Source organism: Leptinotarsa decemlineata, unplaced genomic scaffold (genome assembly GCF_025532065.1).
Source record: "Leptinotarsa decemlineata unplaced genomic scaffold, Ldec_3_MD MMD2_tig00000251_RagTag_RagTag, whole genome shotgun sequence".
Lineage (NCBI taxonomy): Eukaryota > Metazoa > Arthropoda > Insecta > Coleoptera > Chrysomelidae > Leptinotarsa > Leptinotarsa decemlineata.
The window spans coordinates 4,870,841-4,890,455 of record NW_027412547.1 but is presented as its reverse complement, the minus strand read 5'-3'; the positions used below and the strand labels follow the sequence as shown (position 1 = coordinate 4,890,455).

At 36.7% G+C, this 19,615-nt stretch overlaps 1 protein-coding gene across 3 annotated transcripts in view; it reads right to left on the bottom strand.

Moving 5' to 3' along the window:
- Nucleotides 1-19,615, bottom strand: part of LOC141481648 (uncharacterized) — a 407,979-nt gene that overhangs the window by 24,863 nt on the left and 363,501 nt on the right. For all 3 annotated transcript variants that reach the window (XM_074173553.1, XM_074173552.1, XM_074173554.1), the window contains one exon: nt 8,989-9,213. In XM_074173553.1, the coding sequence (XP_074029654.1) occupies nt 8,989-9,213 (225 nt within the window). The remainder of the gene's footprint in view (nt 1-8,988; nt 9,214-19,615) is intronic.

Genomic DNA, 19,615 nt, shown 5'->3' with positions numbered 1-19,615 from the left:
AATATTTTCTACAGGCAGGACGATTCGAAAAACGTTTATTGAAAATCCTTTCGGTCTTCTGGAAGTTACGCGTCGCACCGAAAATAAAACTCGCTTAAATTTTTTCTTCTTCCAATGAACGAGAATTGACCATTTAAGAGACTGTTGACGTGATACCTTTTCTACTAATAAAACCGAAAACTAAATGAGAATATTCCATCTGAACAATGATGCTCATTATCGTACTGACATTTTTTATCATTTCTATAAACAAAAAATAACTTAACAAACCTCATGGGGTTGTTGGAATTGCCATATTTATGGCAGATAAAAAGGAATATCTCTAGAAATATCGATTTAAATGTATTTGTCTTCAGGAAATTATTAAATGTTCAGCCATTATGTAGTAGGTGAAGATATTGGCTTCATATTCTAGGGTTGTGAAGTATTCGTCATGAGCTTCAAAATGATGTGTCACAAGACCCCCCTTTCCATTTAATTTTTTTCCCAGATGGCGCCCAGTCGCCATCTTGAAAGTTTTATCTGTCAATTTCACTTCAAAATAAAGTATTTATGCATTCATTTCAATATTCCAAATTTAAATTTTTTGAGTTGACTTGTTCAAAAAATGAAAGGGGGGGGGCATTAAAGAAATGCACTGTAGATTCTCACGAACGACCGACTTTTGTTTAATAATATGCGGCTGGGTATATGCAATTTTTTTAGGCGGAGTGCAGTTTCTTCAACCGTATCAGTACTTGACATTTTAAAAATTTCAAACCTCAAAATACTGTATACGTACCCACCACCGGCGTTAAAACGTAACTGACCACTTCGATACTGTAACAATGAATTTCGCCAGCCGATTGCAGTTGAATCTGATTGGCCAGCGTGAGGAAGCTTGTTTATTTTAAGCAAGAGATGCAAATGTGCGTGTTGATCATGCTTTGATCACTCATCTATCTCTGTTTTGGTTGCTTTGTTTGTTGTATGGATACAGGTTAGATACATTCTAACTATTGTTTTTATTCGCAGAGTGATAATATTTTGTTTTATGATTGAGCAGGAATGACCAGTAAGTACCAATAAAATTATTCATCTGAATGAACTTTAGTGATATTTGTGAAAAAAAAAAACATTATAAAGATTCGGAAGAGTGCGGAATGGTTCCAGTGAAATATAGAAATTATAAGAGAATTCGTAAGTCTTGATATTGAAACTAATTAACATCGTGGAAATGTACAGTATGCTAGTCAAAACAAATAAACACGTGACACATCAGTGATATTGATAATCAATTAATTAAGAGATATTTTATGGCTTTGTTGAAGTGAACAGTAGCATTAAAGATAAAAAGAAGTGGAAAGTTCATGTTTATGAGTGATCTTGAGGAAGAGAAGATTTCGATTTAGAAATTGAAAACAGATTTAGGCTTCCTCATAGTAACTGTGTAAATGTATCCTCGTTAATTGTCTATATCTCATGTGAGTCTCGTTCAAAAATTTTCATAAATATTTCTAATTTTCCTTTATATATGATTCACATAATATTGCGACAATAAATACAAAATCACGAAAACAAAGTTATGTTGAAGAAGGCCCGTACTCTCCAGTTTTTGACCAACCTCAAACAAATTTTGAAATATCGGGTTGAAAATTCAAGTCATACGCACGTCAAAAAAACGAACGAACAACAAACGTTTCTGAAAAATGGTTTTGTCATAAGATTTCTTCCTTCATCGAGAGCGAGTAAAAAAAATGTGGTAACGATGATCGTTGAAAGACGAGATTGTGTACATTTCTTGAAGTGAAGATACACGGAGAAGAAATGTATTTTATTTTCAATACAACAACCTCAGTTTTGAAATCATCCACCAATTATTTTGAATGCATCTATTGAGTCAATATAGTTTTTCCCATCAAAAGATCATCTTCAAATTTGAAATGAAAATATATATTAGAGAATTCACACTGAAGATTTATAGACTTACAAATACATTCAATTCTCAGAGTCGTCAATTGACCGAATTATCTTAATTTCTCGTCTATAATTGATTATAAAATTAGAACATACTTCAGTTTTGAATATCCAGCTGAACTTCAAGGTATAAGTCTCGAAAAATATTAGGCAGAACCTGAACATTGGCAAAAGGGCTTTGAATTTTTTTTTCTGTATCAATCAATATATGTATTGAATTTTTGTTTTACTTTGACTTTTGAAATTGTACAAATTTTCCTAGTAATATTTTTACTAAGATACCTATACATATTGCCGTTCAAATAGACACAATACTTGGAATTCGAATGACATATTGTTTTCTTCTCAACTTCCGAGAGTTGTCGTTCGTATGGGGGCGACAGCTGATTAACGGAAAAACAGATTTTGAACAGAATCAACATTCAACTGGAATTTGATTGACCAAACGATATCGCTTTTTCTATGCAAAAAAAGTTTGTAAGATAATATTTACTGTAATAAGACTGAAAGTAATTGAACAAAACTGTTGAAAACCCATTATTTTTTATCATAGATACGTCATTCACCTAATAGGTAAAATAGATTCATTATTGTATATCATAGTGACATGTTCACTCAGCGGGTTTGACCGTATTCCTGTGGCTGATGATATGGAGAATTTCTAAAATTAGCTTTCTTGCTAAATGAATTTCATCAGGATCGAAACCATCATATTTTAGCTTATAAGGCATTTTTTAAAGTATTATTGTCTCATTAATATTACTTTTTATGATCACGTATACATAATGATAATTTAAAACTTATAAAAGTCAACAGTTTTCTCAGAGTATTCCCTTGCAAAGTTAAAATCCGTCTCCAATACAGTACAGGCCACAACTGATGGCGAGCGATCGCGCAGGTATAGACTCTCCCAACTAAATTACTATTGGATTACGATAAGCCCCTTGCCAGCCAGTGTCGCACCTATAAGAAATTTTAATTAGGGTAGCAAATGAAACATGACTCCTTTGTAATTTGTTTTCATATTTTATTCAGTATTATAGGTGGTAGTACAGTTCATTAAAATGTTATATAATGATACACTTATCCAAAAATTAGTCATTATCTGAATACAAATTTTCTTCGTCTCCACTGTTACCTGTGCATGTGCTGCTATCGCCATTTAACTTTATGATCACTGGATTTACTTCTGTTTGAACGTCTGTGAATGTTTCATTTTCACCAATATTTCCGACATGTAGTATAACATGTCGGCAACGTTTATGCCACACCTAGGAAGTGATTTGATCAAACTCGTGCTCCTCCACTTTACCTCACATCTTCCAACTTGAAAGTTACATTCTCAAAGGACACGTTGTTTTTGACAGTGGTCCAAATAAGTTCAGTAGGATTCAGATCCGGATGGTAGGGTGGAAGTCGCAAAACGTTATGTCCGTGTTCAAGCACAAACTAATCAAATTTGTATCTGATATGATGATTTTTATTTACCTTGATCAACTCGTATAATTCGGGTTTGAGCATGTTAGAGGTGAATATAATACTTTTCTCGTGCAACCACTTCACTATGTCAGCCTTCCTAGAATTCGTGTTGGGTGCTGGATTTATTTGAATATTATGGTATGGAGCATTTTTGGTCACGACTACCGAATTCACAAGTGAATTTGGGATAAACTCTTCTTGTAATCATTTACCCAATTTTCAGAATTCATTTCTGAATGACAATCCCCTGATGTTGTGCCTGATTTAAATATAAGCCGACAATTACGTTTAAAACACATGTCACCTCCTGCACGGAGAATGAGTCTTGGTGATTTTTTATGAATACTTGATCCTCAATGCTCTAATGTCCATTTTCTTCAGTGAAATTTTTCCATTGTTTTCAGCCCTTCTCCATTTGAAACCTATTTTCTTTAAAATTCTACGAAAAGATGTTTCGGAAGCAACAGTTCTCAAAAAGTCATTAATTTCGTGTTGGAACTTTTTTACTGTGAAACGAAAACCTTCCGTCTTATGAAAGTCGTAAATAATCCGTCTAATATTGGAATACCCATACTCGGGAATATCAGTTACTGTTGATCTTCTAGGCCGCTTCTTTCTTGGGGTGGAAATTCCACTTCTCCGTTATTTGCAGAAATTAATTGCTCCCCTGAGTTAATATCTCCGATGACTAGATATAACGGCTGCGTAACCGTATTCATGTTGACTCCTCAGATAGTTTGGTGTGGTAATACTTGTACCCGGATTCGATCAATTACGTAAAACGTGTTTATGTTGATTCAGGTAGTCTTTTGTGATAATACCTGTACCTGGATTTGGTAAACTGTCAATAACGTTCGTGGACCCTTGTATCAGAACCATTCTCATAACTGAAGCCGTTCCACTCAGACTCTACGGTCTGCTGAAAGTACACAAAACAGGCTCACCGATCTACCACCTGGCTAAGCATCTAGCCTCGCTTCTCCAGCCTCATGTGTAAAAGACAAACTCTTACGTCAAGAATTCGACAGACTTCGTTGGCAACATTAGTGACTTAACTCTGAAGCCAACGTATATTCTGGTCAGCTTCGATGTTGTGCCCTTGTTTACCAATGTCCCACTGGAAGACTCTTTGAGGAGGCTAGCCTACTTGTTTTCGAGTGATATCGTCAGACTCTTCCGAGCATGTATCACCGGGACTAACTTTCATTGGAGGAAAATATTCTATGAGCAACTAGATGGTGCGACGATGGAAAGTCCACTCAACCCAGTGATGGCCAATTACTTCATGGAATGTTCTGAAGAGAAAGCAATTAACACCTTTGAATCGAAACAGACGCTACGTTACGTGGATGACACCTTCGTCATCTGGAAACATAGAAGAGACGCTCTGAACCTTTTCCTTAACCACTTGAACGCTCCACACCCCAGCATTAAGTTCCTCATGGAGACTGAACAGGAGCAGATGAGTATTCCTAGATGTAATAATCGAACGATGTGGCGCCAGACTGATCCACAAAGTGTACCGAAAACCTAAGCACACGGATGTGTGCCATTTTCACTCTAACCGATCGAGGTCAAATAATATGCGGACCAGAGCATCTAGAGGAAGAACTGGATTATCTTCAAGTGACCTTGAAATCGAATGGATACAGTGTACCTGAGATCAACAAATCCATGAAACTGGAGAGTTGTACGAATCAAAACGGGGAGAAGATTGCACGCGCGTATCTATATATCCCCAAGGTCACAGACAGAATTGGAAAACTCTTGGAGAAACCCAACATAAAAACGGTTTTCAAACTCACCAGGAATATAGAACGAAGCCTCATGTCGGTAAAGGAAAAAAGAGACCCACTATCAGCAGCAGGGGTTTACCGCATACCTTGCACTTGTGGGAAGGTATACATTGGAACCACGAAAAGATCCATTGCCCCCAATCATGAATACCATAGTCCAGTATTACTCATTCTTTTTGATTTCGCGACCTCTTTAAAAGTTGACAAATTCTGGCGACCCCCTTATGTCATAGAAAGACAAAGAAATAATTTAATTTAATCAAGAGACTACGCTAATGTTTTTTTTTCTATTTGCAAGAAGCCGCGAGAGTGGTAAGTTGGTAAGGCTACGTGCAACTTAAGGTAGTAGGTAGGTAGGTAGGCCAAAAGTGAGTGGGTCTATTCGACCCTCCATCGTAACCCACAAGGGTTTATTGTGGCTCACACCTATTCACACTCGGCCAAATAAACCCAGCTTCTTAACGAAGCCGATTAGTTTGTATGGTGAGTAGTCTTTCAGGTCAGATGGTGAGAGTACGGATCTGTCGAACTCTAAGAACCTGATTCGGTCCCCAGCGGGGCAGGCACAAAGTATATGCTCGACTGTTTTTTCATTTTCCAGACAGAGGCGACACACACTCTCTTCCGACAGTCCAAGTCTCTGCTTCGAAGGGTGAATAAACGCCTTGGAGTGAGCCAATCCTGGAAGATTCTGGAAGTCCATAAATCTTCTTGCCATCCAGGTGTTCAGTGTTTGTTTGGCAAAGCGTAAAGCGATGCCAATGACAGGTTATGGTTCGATGAAGCAGCTTGCAGCATCCTCCTTTGCAAGAGAGTCAGCAGCTTCATTGCCTTCCAGGCCAGTATGGCCAGGAATCCAGACCTGAGACAATCGGTTAAGTCTTCCTATCGAGGAGAGTCGTTTTTGGCAGTTTGTTACCAATTAGGACGTTGCATGGTAGGAGCCAAGAGCTTCCAACGCCGCTTGACTGTCCGATAATATTTTTATTGACTTGTGAGTGAGGTTGGATTTATCCAATCTCTCCGCACACAATTCAATAGCGTAAATTTCCGCTTGAAATACAGTCGCATATATTCCTAGGCAGATAGATGACTCTGTCCTGGGTCTGCGACTGAAAAAATCTGCACCAGAACCGGAAGGTGTTTTTGATCCATCTGTGAACCAACAACTATCTGCTCTTAATATTTCCTTCTCCCGGAGGATCCAGGAGAATACTCGGGAATAGTACTTTATAAGGCAGTTCGTAGTTGTCAGTTGGAGACATAAAGTCAGAGGTCATTTCCAGAATGCTGTGACTTCCAATGTCAACCAACAGTCTGTTGCACTCTGCATTGAATTGATTTGTGCAATTGGCAATGTGCACAAGTCTGTATGCAGTCCATCTAGCCTCTCTCTCCAGAAAAATGTGGAGAGGAGGTAGATCTAGAAGGATCTCCATGGCCGCTGATGGTGTGGTACTGATAGCCAGACAAGCTGGCTGTAAGCTGGCACTGTAAGCCAGAGAGCTTCGCTTGGGCCGTTTTCTGTAAAGCCTTCAGCCACCAAGCAATTGCACCATAAGTGATCATTGGTCTGACAATCATAACATAAATCCAATGGATTTGTTTGGGACTTAAACCCCAAGTTTTACCACAAATCCTTTGGCATGTCCATAGAGACAGTCTGGCTTTGTGTAAAACTTTTTCGAAGTGAGCGTTCCAGGTGGGTCTTTTATCAAGGACAATGCCAAGATATTCTACCTCCATTCCAAACGGAATGACCACACCATTGAGGGAAAGTGGCGTTAGATCGTCCAATTTTCTCCTCTTGGTGAAGGGGATTAACACAGTTTTGCGGGGGTTGACAGACATCTGCTCCAGCAGGCACCAACTGTGAACAACGCCAAACGCGCTTTGGGGGATATTACAAGCTACCCTTCCCGACGTGGACCTTGCCAGGATGACAAGGTCATCTGCATAAGCTTGCAGATGACCTGTCAAGGGTATCAAGCAGACTATCCACTAGGAGCGACCACACCTTAAAGGCAGCCCTTGGTGACCCTGAACCTGAAAGCCTCGCCTTGAAGAGTCCTAGTTGCAGTTCTGTTCACTAGAATGGCATAGCTCCATCCAGTTATGGTCGATTATATACCCTTTCTAGTCAGAGACAATTCTATAGATTTAGGTAGTGCATTGTCAAATGCACCTCTCCTCCTGATATGTCCGTCCAGTATCTGCTCAAATCTTTTCAGCAGGGAAGAGGTAAGGCTGATTGGTCGTAACGATTTGGGGTGTGGGTCTCTCCGGCCCACTTAGGTATATATACCAGCCTTGCTAATTCTAAAACCGATAGTACTAACTTAAGGTAGTACTATCGGTTTTAGAATCAGCGTGCAGAAATTAATGGAATTTGGCATATTGGTACATAATTATATCATGATTGATCAGTAAGTTTTTAGAAGCTTACAGAGAACTGGAAAAAATATATAAATATTTAAAAAAAATACCTTTAACATTGATTCTTATGGGAAATCACAGTTTTTATTTAATTTCACAAAACAGAGCGTTCAGATTTCTATGAAAATGGTATCGATGGAAAGAGAAAAATTAATTGAATATTGTGTGTCAATGAAACTTCAGCTTCAGAGCTGGTGATGAGAGTAATTATTAAATAATTAAGAAAAAAGAGGTATGTAAACAGTGTTTGTACGATATGTTTTAAGAAAGCACTTGAGACACGATATTGATTGGAAAAAATGTATCGCTATTTGTTGCGATGGCGCTAAAGCTATGACTGGCAAAAAATCGATAATGACACACTGTTTTTGTCATCGAAAGGCTCTAGTTGCTAAGATAGTACCTTCTGATTTGAATAACGTGCTCAAGGAGGTAATAAAAATTGTGAATTTTATCACAGGTAAAGCCTTGCAAACTCGACTATTCAGAATCGTTTGTGAAGAAATAGGCTCGCTTCATCAAAATTTCCTTTATCAGGTGGCTATCCGAAGGAAAGGTATTGACAAGGGTTCTAGAAATGAGTGCCGAATTGTTATTGTTCTTACAAGATGCAAAATCTGAATATGCTAATCGTTTTGCTGACCTTGTTTGGCTCTTGAAGTTAGCATTTTCGGCAGATCTTTTTAGCCACCTCAATAATTTGAACAAGAACCTCAAAGGTAAAGAAGAAAATATTTCAACAGCTGAAGATAAAGTCAAAGCATTTCGCGCAAAACTTCGTTTGTGGTCAACCTCTCTGAAAATCAATAGATTTGAGTCTTTTCCGTGTGTTCAGAAGATTGAGAAACACTGCTAGTCGACTGGTACGGGAGGCAATAGAGACACACAAACAGACGGACAATTTCAACAGAAAAGAAGAAGCTGTGAACCTCAACCGAATATGCAATCCCATTTTAAGAAGTTCATGAATACCAAACAGCATGGCGGCAGGTAGAAAAGGATCAACGAACGTTAATAACAATTTACCTAATCCAGGTATAAGTATTAGCACACCAAACTACTTAAAATTCCCGGAAAATGGTGAATCTGTTTCAGAAACTGATGAAATTGAATTTTACAGAATGAAAAGTGGTATTCTAAGACACTACCGCCATCTGTTTGTAATATTTTGAATGGATGCTCTACGAGCAAACATCTCTGAGTGGTAAAAGATATCGCATTTCATGAAATTGAAAAATTTACTTCGTAGTATCCCAAAACCGTGAGCAAATTTTAAGAAAAATGTCACCATGTTTCAACTTTTCTCGTAAACGACCATTACCTGTTCCGAGTCCCGAATATGCAGCCTGGACGAGGTGAAGGGGTGCTCCTCCCCATCTGGCATCGCGATGCTGTGTGGCAGGTTGATGGCGATGTCTGTGTGCACGGCGTGAAGTCTCACTTGTCGATCACGGGTCGCCGCTAATTCTCTAGCCGTTCTGCCTCCTCGCAGCCGGTCCATGCCGCCCATCCCCGCTGCGGCACCGGCACTCACAACCGACAGCATCTGGAAAAAAAGAGTTCAATGAATCGAGTGTGGAGTCATCGACAAGCACTATGCAGAAGTTGAAAGTTTCGAAACAGGTGATTTTTCAAATGTAAATACTACGACCGAACGTAGTCCGGATAGTAGTTTCAATCAATTTCGAATGAAATTTTGCTTGCACTCTAAGCGGATATCAATAATTTTAATACTACGACCTCAGTTCCAAACTGAGAAAATAATTTTTGCTCGATTTAGAATTTCGCCAATAATTCCAAATCTACTGACTTTATGAGAAAATTCATAATGAGCTTCATTATACTCATTGATTTCTAGAAAAGTCATCTGGAGACCATCACAGTATCAACAAAGTGGGTTCCGCTGTGAGGTTCAATTCGATAGTTATTTTTTATTTGAAATAAGGGAGCAATGAAAGGCATAGAATCAACTAACTGAAGTGAAATATGATTTTTTTGGAGGGGAAAATATCGGATCCGTTCTAACTGAATGTGACGAATGAGACAAACGAAATATATCTAGCCTGACGGCAATACTAAAAGCAACGAAAATTCATTCAGCGGCGGAAAACATGTAGGTGAGGAAAATTCCAGGTAATTGTGGCTTTGCAGAAAAAAACCGAGGATTCAGTTTTGGTCTAGATGTATCCAAGATAGCAAGTGAATTGGAAGGTACTCATTGAATACAATCACTCATTCACAACTATTTAGTCGGAATAAACGATATTGTGCAGATTTGAAGTTGGCGCCACTCTCAAAGGTCAAAAAAGACAATAAGTACATAGAAATGAACCAGCAGCAAACTAGTCCACGTGGACGGTAGACTTGGCGGTTCGTATTGGATAATTTTCACTAACCGAGTTTTATGATTGGCTGAAGAGTCATGAAATCATATTTAAAGTCATATTACGGTGACGAATAGAAATCGGGAAATTCGGGGATGGTTATCGCCGTCGTGTTCAGTTCAAGAACTGATCGCGATTAGAGTGTTGAAATTATATATTGGCGCAGTTATAATTACTTAAATTTTTTTCATCTATTTAAAATGTGGCGTCCTTGGATCCGTACTAATATTAATAACGATTTGACAGAAATTCCTTTTTCAACTGGACGTAAAATAGTCAAAAACAAACCTTATGAACGCAAGACGCGATGTGATAAAATCATGGAAAAAAATACAATATACGACTGTTACAAAAGCAATGAGATTCCTACAACTGAAACCATAAGGAAGAAGTTGAATACTTCCAGCCATAACGTGAGCTGCTGTGACAGAACTCTTCAGAATTGGATACAGACACTAGGATTTAGATTTAAAATAATATAATAATATACAAACGTCAAGCAGTTATGGAAAGCAGAAGAATAGTGGAATTGCGTAACAAATACTTACAACAAATAAATGAATGTAGACAAGAACAACGTCAAATATTTTATTTGGACGAAACTCGGTATGACACTTACGACACAGTTACGAAAGGGTGGACTGATGGTTTGAGAATGTGAACGCCTAACATGCCTGCAAACAAGGTATTGCAACTAATTGTGCCTCGCGGAGGAAGTAAAGGGTGGGCAATTGTTTGAAATTATGTGAAAAAAAATTGAGGACTGCAATGTTGACTATCATAAGAACATGGAAGCTAATATTTTCGAGGAATGGTTTGAAAACACATTGATCCCAAATTTGGAGGCGAATAGTGTAATATTTTTTATCATTGGCGACAGTTCATCAAAGTGCCAAATAAAAATTCGAGGAAAGATGGAATACAAAGTTTTTTAATGGATAACAATTTGTATTTTGAAGACTACTATACCAAAAACTAACTATTTGAAGTTTTACAGAGAAAATTATAAATTTGTTAATTATTTTTCTGAATCGAAAGTTAATATAAAAATCCCTATAATTATTAAACTAAAACCATGGCCTTTTTTTCCTTTGGTGAAGTTATCCTTAATAGGCAAAAAAATAGATTACCGTTGTCAAAATAAAAAAATTCTTATTTTCTATTTTTTTATTAACAATTGAAAATTATAATTTTACAAAAAATGCATTATAAAATTTTTTTTTTATTTTTCATCGGCCAGTATGTAATCAGTACAGATTAGGTACTACATAAGGACACATTGCAAAAATAAATTTGGATTGGCAATATTGTGAAATAAATTTATATATTTATATATATATATATATATATATATATATATATATATATATATATACGTGGCGTACTCATGCATATTATGATGATTACAACTTAAACGGTGGCTCGTAGGAAAAAAGTATTGATACATTGTTTGTAGATAATTGTATGATCTACAATTTTTGGCGGAAGTATTTTAATTATAAAACTCACCGTTTTGCTGAAAATCGCGAAAAACTCATTTTTTGACCTTTGGCTTTGAATACAAATTTTTACATACAAGGGAAAGACGGGGAACTTTCAAATTTTATTTTGAATCATATTTTAAACAATCTTACTGACTTTCAGCTTGTTGGGAATTTAGGTAGCTTCACTCTTATTTTTTGGTCTAATCTGACCGGACTAAAATGAATACATGTAAAGCTTTGAAAAACCATGCACTCCGGAAGTAAATGATCTTCCTTCTCTTAACTTTCGAATGGGGCAAAATATCAGAGTCGGACAAAATGTAAAAAAGAATAATTTTTAGTACTTTTCGATAGAAAAGCCAATAGTAACGTCACTATTGGCTATTGTTGATCAGATTTTTTTGGAATAAATGTCCATTGGAAAGATAAATGAATTATTTAGAACTTTTGCAACAGATAAGTGTTAAAAACTAAGGGCTTAAAAGCATAACATTTCATTTTAACCTCATTATTATTTATCACATCTATAAAAATATAATTTTGGCAAATGTCCAAACTGTTCTCTTTGAACTTCCTTACAGTGAAACAATCAATTTTCACATTCCTTTTGGAATGTTAGAAATGGGCTCGAAAGGAAAAATCGAGAGGAGTCAAATCCGGTGTACAAGCAGGCTATTTCACGGACCGCGCGTGCTAATCCGCATACCTACCGAATCCCTTACAGGCCTAAACAATGTGCGAGTATACCATCCCGTTGGAAAACTACTGGATTTTCAAATTTATTTTGATTGTTCGCCAGTTTCTTTAATCACTGGGTGATTGAGGTTTCAAAGAATTTCTAAATATAAATCAACAGCCAGATTTTTTTCTAGATATATGGCACAGAATGGTTTCCCAATATTTTTGCTTATCATTTTTGCTCTCGAAAAACATGTGGGTTTATGTCTGACCAATTCCAACAACCCGATAAGGTTTGTTAGTTATTTTTTATTTATAACGACGAAAGTTACGCACGACGGTGCGACGCGTAACTTTCACGAGACCGAAAGGGATTTCAATGAATGTTTTCCGAATCGTCCTATCTGTAGAAAATATTTGAGGGAACTTGTATCCAAATTCACAACTACCGGTAGTGTACATAACAAAAAGCCCCCGGTCATCCGTCCATTCCTGAAGTATATACAGCAAGTGCAAATAATTGGTGAGATGATAGTAAATCCTGAACAGTCCACTTATTCCGTCGCAAATGTTTGTGAGGTGCCTCCTTCTACTGTGTGGAGACTTCTGGAGAGGGATAGGTATCATCCATACAAAATGAAAATGGTACACCAATTAACTGAAGATGACCCTGATCGAAGGACAGAATTCTGCGAAATCATGACGGAAACCATTGCAAGGCATTCTACCGATGTCCACAATATTTGTTTTAGTGACGAATGTACATTTTTTTAACGGCAACGTTCACAGACAAAATTGCCGTTATGGAGTGACATACCCAATATCCAGAAAATATTAACGTTTGGGCAGGAATATTGGGAAACCATATTGTAGGACCTATATTCATTGATCAAATTTCAACAGGGGAACCGTATTTGAATATGCTGGAAACTACTGTTGACCCTCTCATCACTGAAATCGTCGAAGCGAATCCTAATGAATTCGATATAAATATTGTATTCCAACAAGATGGAGCACCACCACAATACTCCACACAAGTAAGAAACTATTTGGATACTACTTTTCCAGGTCGTTGGATTGGCCGTCGAAGTCCTGCAGAATGGCCAGCTCGCTCGCCAGATTTATCACCTTTGGACTTTTTTCATGAGGCTATTTGAAGCAATATTGGATACACGGCAGAGAATAATAAATATTTGTAGAGATATTGACGTTACTGTGTTCGAAAATGTTCGGCGTGAAATATCGGATTGGCTGTTCATATGTCAAAAAGGTCAAGGCAACTATTTCGAGCATCTTCCAAACTGATCTCAAGCTTTTCACCTCGTATTATGTAGTTAAATATCAATGTATTCGGGCAATTATTAAAAGTTCCGCCTTTTTGTAGTATTTGAAAATATTGACATTATATTCTAGGGTTGTGAAGCATTTGTCAGGAACTTCAAAATGATGTGTCACAAGACCCCACTTTCCATTTAATTTTTTCCCAGACAGCACCCAGTCGCCATCTTCAAAGTTTCATCTGTCAATTTCACTTCAAAATGAAGTATTCATGCATAAATTTCATTAACCCAAATTTCAATTTTTTGAGTTGAACCGTTCAAAAAATGAAGGGGAGAGGGAAGAACATTGAAGAAAAGCACTGTATATTCAGTGAATTTGGAATGTTCTATGAATTTGCATAGCGTTTTGTTATAGCGAACATTCAATCAACGAACGTTCAGTTCTGAATGTGAAACAATTAGCTAAGAATTCCGATATAAATCATCAGCTTTGAAAGCGGTGAGCGTTAATCGGATAGTTCCTGCAATTTTTTTATCTACACAAAATCTTGAGTATACACAAAAGCGATTAGATTACATAATGGTCGATACATAATTCAGCTAGACGTGAAGACATTCACTCACGGCTCGCGGAAATCATTAACGAAAGTCTGGCAGTTAATATTTCATACAGAATATTTGAAATGCACTTGAAGAACATTATTATTGCAAATAATGATGTTTTATTTAAATCGAGCAACCTTGTACGTGTGTCATAAAAGGTGATGAATGGCTACCAATTATGATGGCGAGGCGTTTTGAAATATTCTTTTTCCCAAGTTTTTTTGGTTGAATAAAAAGTGAAGGTTGGGAATTTTAATAAATAATTAATATCTGCTTCTATCATGTCAACCTGAAGAAACTTGCAATATATAATTGATAGTTCAATACATTGTACTGTTGAGCTCGTTTAAATTTTCAAACATTATATTTCATCACACAAGACACTGGAGGTTCATGGAAACAAAAATTTGTTTTGTCGTCAATACTGTATCACCAAACGAGTTTCAAACTTGTTTGAATTTTTCGAGTGATCTTTGATAAAAACCAATTTTCGTTTCAAACTCTGTATGCATTTTCTACAACTAATTTGTATTATATTTTTATGCCATCGCTCTGAACATGCTCATAAAAATATTACACTAGATGCGAAGTGAGATGGCAGGAAAATCCTAAAGACTCTAGAAATTCTGAATTTTAAAGTTCCTGGGGAAACTTCGAAAGATATGTTTATAATGAAGAAAATAGAAATGAAACTTTCTATGTTTTTTATCACTTTTATTTCTGACTAACGTTACTGCAGTTTCGTCCTATACACTGTTAAAAATAATTGTGAAAAACATGGATATATACTGTAATTTTCACAATATTTATAGGGTATCTTCAATTTTACACAATAAAAAACGTGATAATGGAATTAACAGAATAGCATATGTGAACCAAAGACTTGAGTGAAAATACGTTGTGAAATTAAATAAATCACATAAGATTTCATGTGAAGTTCAATTTACATGATATTTTGTGTGAAATCCCCTCCAAGAAACGTGGTACATCAGTGACTTTCCATTTTCAGAACGCCGCGCTGACTTGAGAATCCCTTTGAAACCTAGTAAGTATCTAAATCAGTTGAAAACTTTGGTCAAAGCGTGCGTTGTAAAAAGTGTGGTGCTTGGGAATGCAGATGTATGTTATACAGATGTATTAATGTATGGTGTGTTCTTTCAAGTGCGTATCGATTAGGAAATATGATTTACATCAATATTTTCACAGAAAATGTAATGGGGTAACATTTGTATATTTTCATTCTAACTGTGGAATTTCGATTCAAGCTGTTGCTCTCATCAGCATTAAGGTGGAAATTCAAAATAATCTATGTATTTTTTTCAGTTTCTGAGGGACTGTCAATCCACCATGTGATATTTGAATAGAAAAATATTAAAGACGGATATAAACGCTTTCTAGAAGCTTCCAGAGTAGCTTTCTCTTTGTTCTTCATTATGAAAATACCCAAAGGCCTTAGAAACTTCATTGGAATTTCTTCAGAGAATGATTTTGAAGATACATCCGGATATAGAATCGAAGTCAAAAAAATGTCCTGTTTGAAAAAAAGTATTCAACTCCATGCACAAATGAAACTCTAGTAATTTATCCTAGTACTATACTCTAATATTACTTATGCTATTACAGATATCTCTATGTGATATTGTCATGTCATTATTAAAAACTCAATCATAAACAATTCCATCATTTTTACGTTTCATTAACCCAAGCAAGGCAGGCCCTTTCTTCAAAAAATAAAGTAACGAATTATCCAGACTGAAATCGTAAGAATTCTAAAAATACCTGAAACATTATCCAGGCTGTGAAAACATTAGTAATGGAGTTGATTTCGGAATTGTTTATGTTCTCTAGTCTGCCCTTTTTGACATTTCATGTGATATGGTGTCAAAGAAACCAGTTAAATGCGTCTCACAAGTGTCGAGAGCATGTCTGTCTAGGAAATCGGTGGTAGGAGAGACAAGAATAGTATTTTATTTTAATTGACTGAAGTAATTTTATTTATGACAGCTAGACATAGCTATTAAGTCAAGCTCGTTTTAGAAGAACGAAGGTTATGTTGGAACTGGTTTCTGTTCAGTATAGGAGTATTAATTTATTCTATTTATTAGTTTTATGATGTGAAATCGATCCGGGATGCCGAAATAATCAGTTTACAATGGTCATTTCAATTTTTTCTGATGGTTGACAAGACGTTCTGATCCATTTCAAGCAATTAAGACATCAAAGAAAACAACACAATCATCCTGTTATCAACATAATGAAATAGTTAATTTATTGCAGTTGACCATACAAGGTGGCGTTGTGGGCTTGCTTTGTTTTTCCAACTGTCTGCATGAGAGTTTGTAGAAGCAACTGAACGAATTTGTTGAATCAAATTTTCTGTCGAATATTTCATTTCAATCAACTCAAGATTCTGAAATAAAAAATGCTACCGAAGGAGAAATTGTGAAATAATTTCTGGAACAGAAAAAAAGCTAAGAAACATATTGAAATTCATTCTTTAAGCGGTTTGTTCCATTGTTTTTCATAAGAATGAAATTGAAATCAACTAATGATTGAATTGAAAAATGTATATGCCATGAAAATTGTGTAAATTTTAATCTACCAAGAAAGTAGATTTTACGTTTACTGTCCCTTGAGTCAGACCAAATATACGCGGGGTTAATGCACAGACAAATTCACAATTTAATTATTAAATATGAATAGTAACTTACTGACTGACCAGTCATCACCCGAAGACGATTGTGGATACTAACAATCGAAACGTCGTGAATTAACTTGGCTTGGAATCTCTTAACTTTTTAATTTTATTTTTATTTATTTTTTTAGTTCAATTTGTTTCCATTTTTATCTGTATTTTCTTTCAATATTACTTCATTTCAGGTACTTTGCTTAATATAATTGTTTTTTTTTCCCAGCAATTTATTTTTATTCTTCTTCTTAAATTTTTAATTTCTTCTTTTTTAGTTCTTTCAGGGAATTCAAATCATTTTATATAATATCAAACAATGGAAGTCCAACCTAACGAAATTCAGAGGTTAAATATCTTAGATGATGGTCACTATCTTGCACTGATGAGTGGCTAATAAGCCCGAAACCGGTCTGCAAGTGTGCCTGTTCCATAATTGAAGGTAGACTCTTTCAGTTGTATTGCCAATTGCATATGCAGGAAATTTTCTGTGATGATTCCTGCACTGACGCCTGTCGGATATAATCCAACGCCCTTCGTGGTATTAGCCAGGGGAGTAGTTGTTTTCTGATAGGCGTCAGTCCATTAAACCTACTGTGTAGGTATATAGAGACTGGCTTGAACGTTTAAAGTTCATTTGCTTCAGATTTAAATATCTTAGCATTGCCCTTGATAAAAAACACTCCTGGAACGCTGGAAAGTTTCACATAAAGCCAGACTGTCCCTATGGACATGTCGAAGGTTTTGTGGTAAAACTTGGGGTTTATGTCCCAAACAAATCCATTGGATTTATGTGATGATTGTCAGACCTCAACAAAAAACGGACCAGGTGAAGCTCTCTGGCTTAAAGAGATAGGCTTGTCTGGTCATCAGTGGTGTCATTAGTACCACACCGTCAGCGACCATGGAGATCCTTCTAGATCTATCTCTTCTCCACATTTTTCTGGAGAGAGAGGCTAGATGAACTGTTCCCGAGTAGAGAGAACTGGTTGGTTCACAGATGGATCAAAAACACCTTCCGGTTCTGGTGCAGATGTTTTCAGTCGCAGACCCAGGACAGATATATCAACCTGCCTAGGAATCCATTCGACTGTATTTCAAGCGGAAATTTACGCTATTGAATTGTGTGCGGAGAGACTGCAAGAATCCAACCTCATACACAAGTCAACAAAAATATTCTCGGTCAGTCAAGCGGCGTTGGAAGCTCTTGGTTCCTACTGAGCAACGTCTAAATTGGTAGCAAATTGCCAAAAACGACTCTCCTCGATAGAAAAACTCAACAGATTGTCTCTGGTCTGGATTCCTGGCCATACTGGCCTGGAAGGCAATGAGGCTGCTGACTCCTTTGCAAAGGAGGGTGCTGCAAGCAGCTTCATCGGACCAGAACCTGTCACTGGCATCGCTTTAGACTTTGCCAAACGAAGACTGAACACTAGTATGGCAAGAAGATTTATGAACTTCTGGCAGATTCTTCCAGGATTGGCTCACTCCAAGGCATTTTATTCACTCTTCAAAGCTTGATACCAAACAGTTGTTGGACTACAGTAGGGATGAACTACGATGCCAAACAGGCCTTTTTACTGGTCACTGTCATTTGAATCATCATATGCATAGACTCGAAATGTCGGATGACAGTGTGTGTCGCCTCTGTTTGGTAAATTATGCGTACCTGCCCCACTGGGGACCGAATCAGGTTTTTAGAGTACGGCAGAGCCGTATTCTAACCATCTGACCCGAAAGACCACTCACCATACAAACTTATCGGCTCCGTTCAGAAGCTGGGTTTATTTGGTCGAATGTGAATAGGTGTGAGCCACAATAAACCCTTGCGGGTTGCGGTAGAGGGTCGATTAGACCCACTCACGTTGGACCTAACCTAGTGTGGCGATAGAGATAGCGTAACCGTAAACCAGTGGGTAGAGAATCGCACAGTCGCTTGCTCATGGAGACCCGTCGCCACTGTATGCGTCGCCAAGCCAGTAACTAGTTTAACGTGAGGCTCTAGATTTTCTCATCAATAGTTTTGAATTATAAAATGCTGGGAAGAAGTGCAAAATGTTTCACAAAAAGGTGATTTTGGCATTTTTTGAAATTATGTTCTGTATTTAAAATCATCTGCAACATGAAATGAATGTTGCACTCTTCCTATCATAACTTACTCAATCAAAAACGTAGATATAAAAATTGCGCATTTTTAAAATGAAAATCAAGAGGTTATAGACCAAAAATGTTCGGTGTTTCGTAAAAAAAGGAATAATACAGTGATGAAATTTCTATTAGAATCGACACAATTTGTTTAAAAAACAAGTGCTTTTCCTAAGAAGCCGCCAACTTAGTTGGTGAAACGCGCGTTGAGAAGAGTATTTAAGTTCTGGTGATTGGGAAAAGTTCTTGCTTCGGGATTTATTTTACGCCAGAGCTTTCGGTTTTACCTTCAACAATATGGTTCAATATCAAATTGAAGAGTCATTGAGTTTTTCTTTCTGAAAATTGCTTTCGCAGAGATTCTTCAACATGACTGTCGTATTCGAAAGTAATATCAGTGTACTCAACGCCATGGTGGTTGGTGTTCAAATTACGATGCTGAAGGTTATACATACCTAAAATTACTGAAGAATATGCTTAAGTTAAAAAATAATACGCGATGAATATGGCTTCACGATCAAACACTGAAGAACTCTAAAAATATCGATTGTTTCACCATATTCGAAAATGAGTATGAACAATGGAAGACATAACTTTCGTAGATAGTGAAATGTAAAATGTTTGCTGAATTTGGGAATTCTAACAAATCATAGACTGAATGAATTTGCCAATGAATGCTATTTCATAT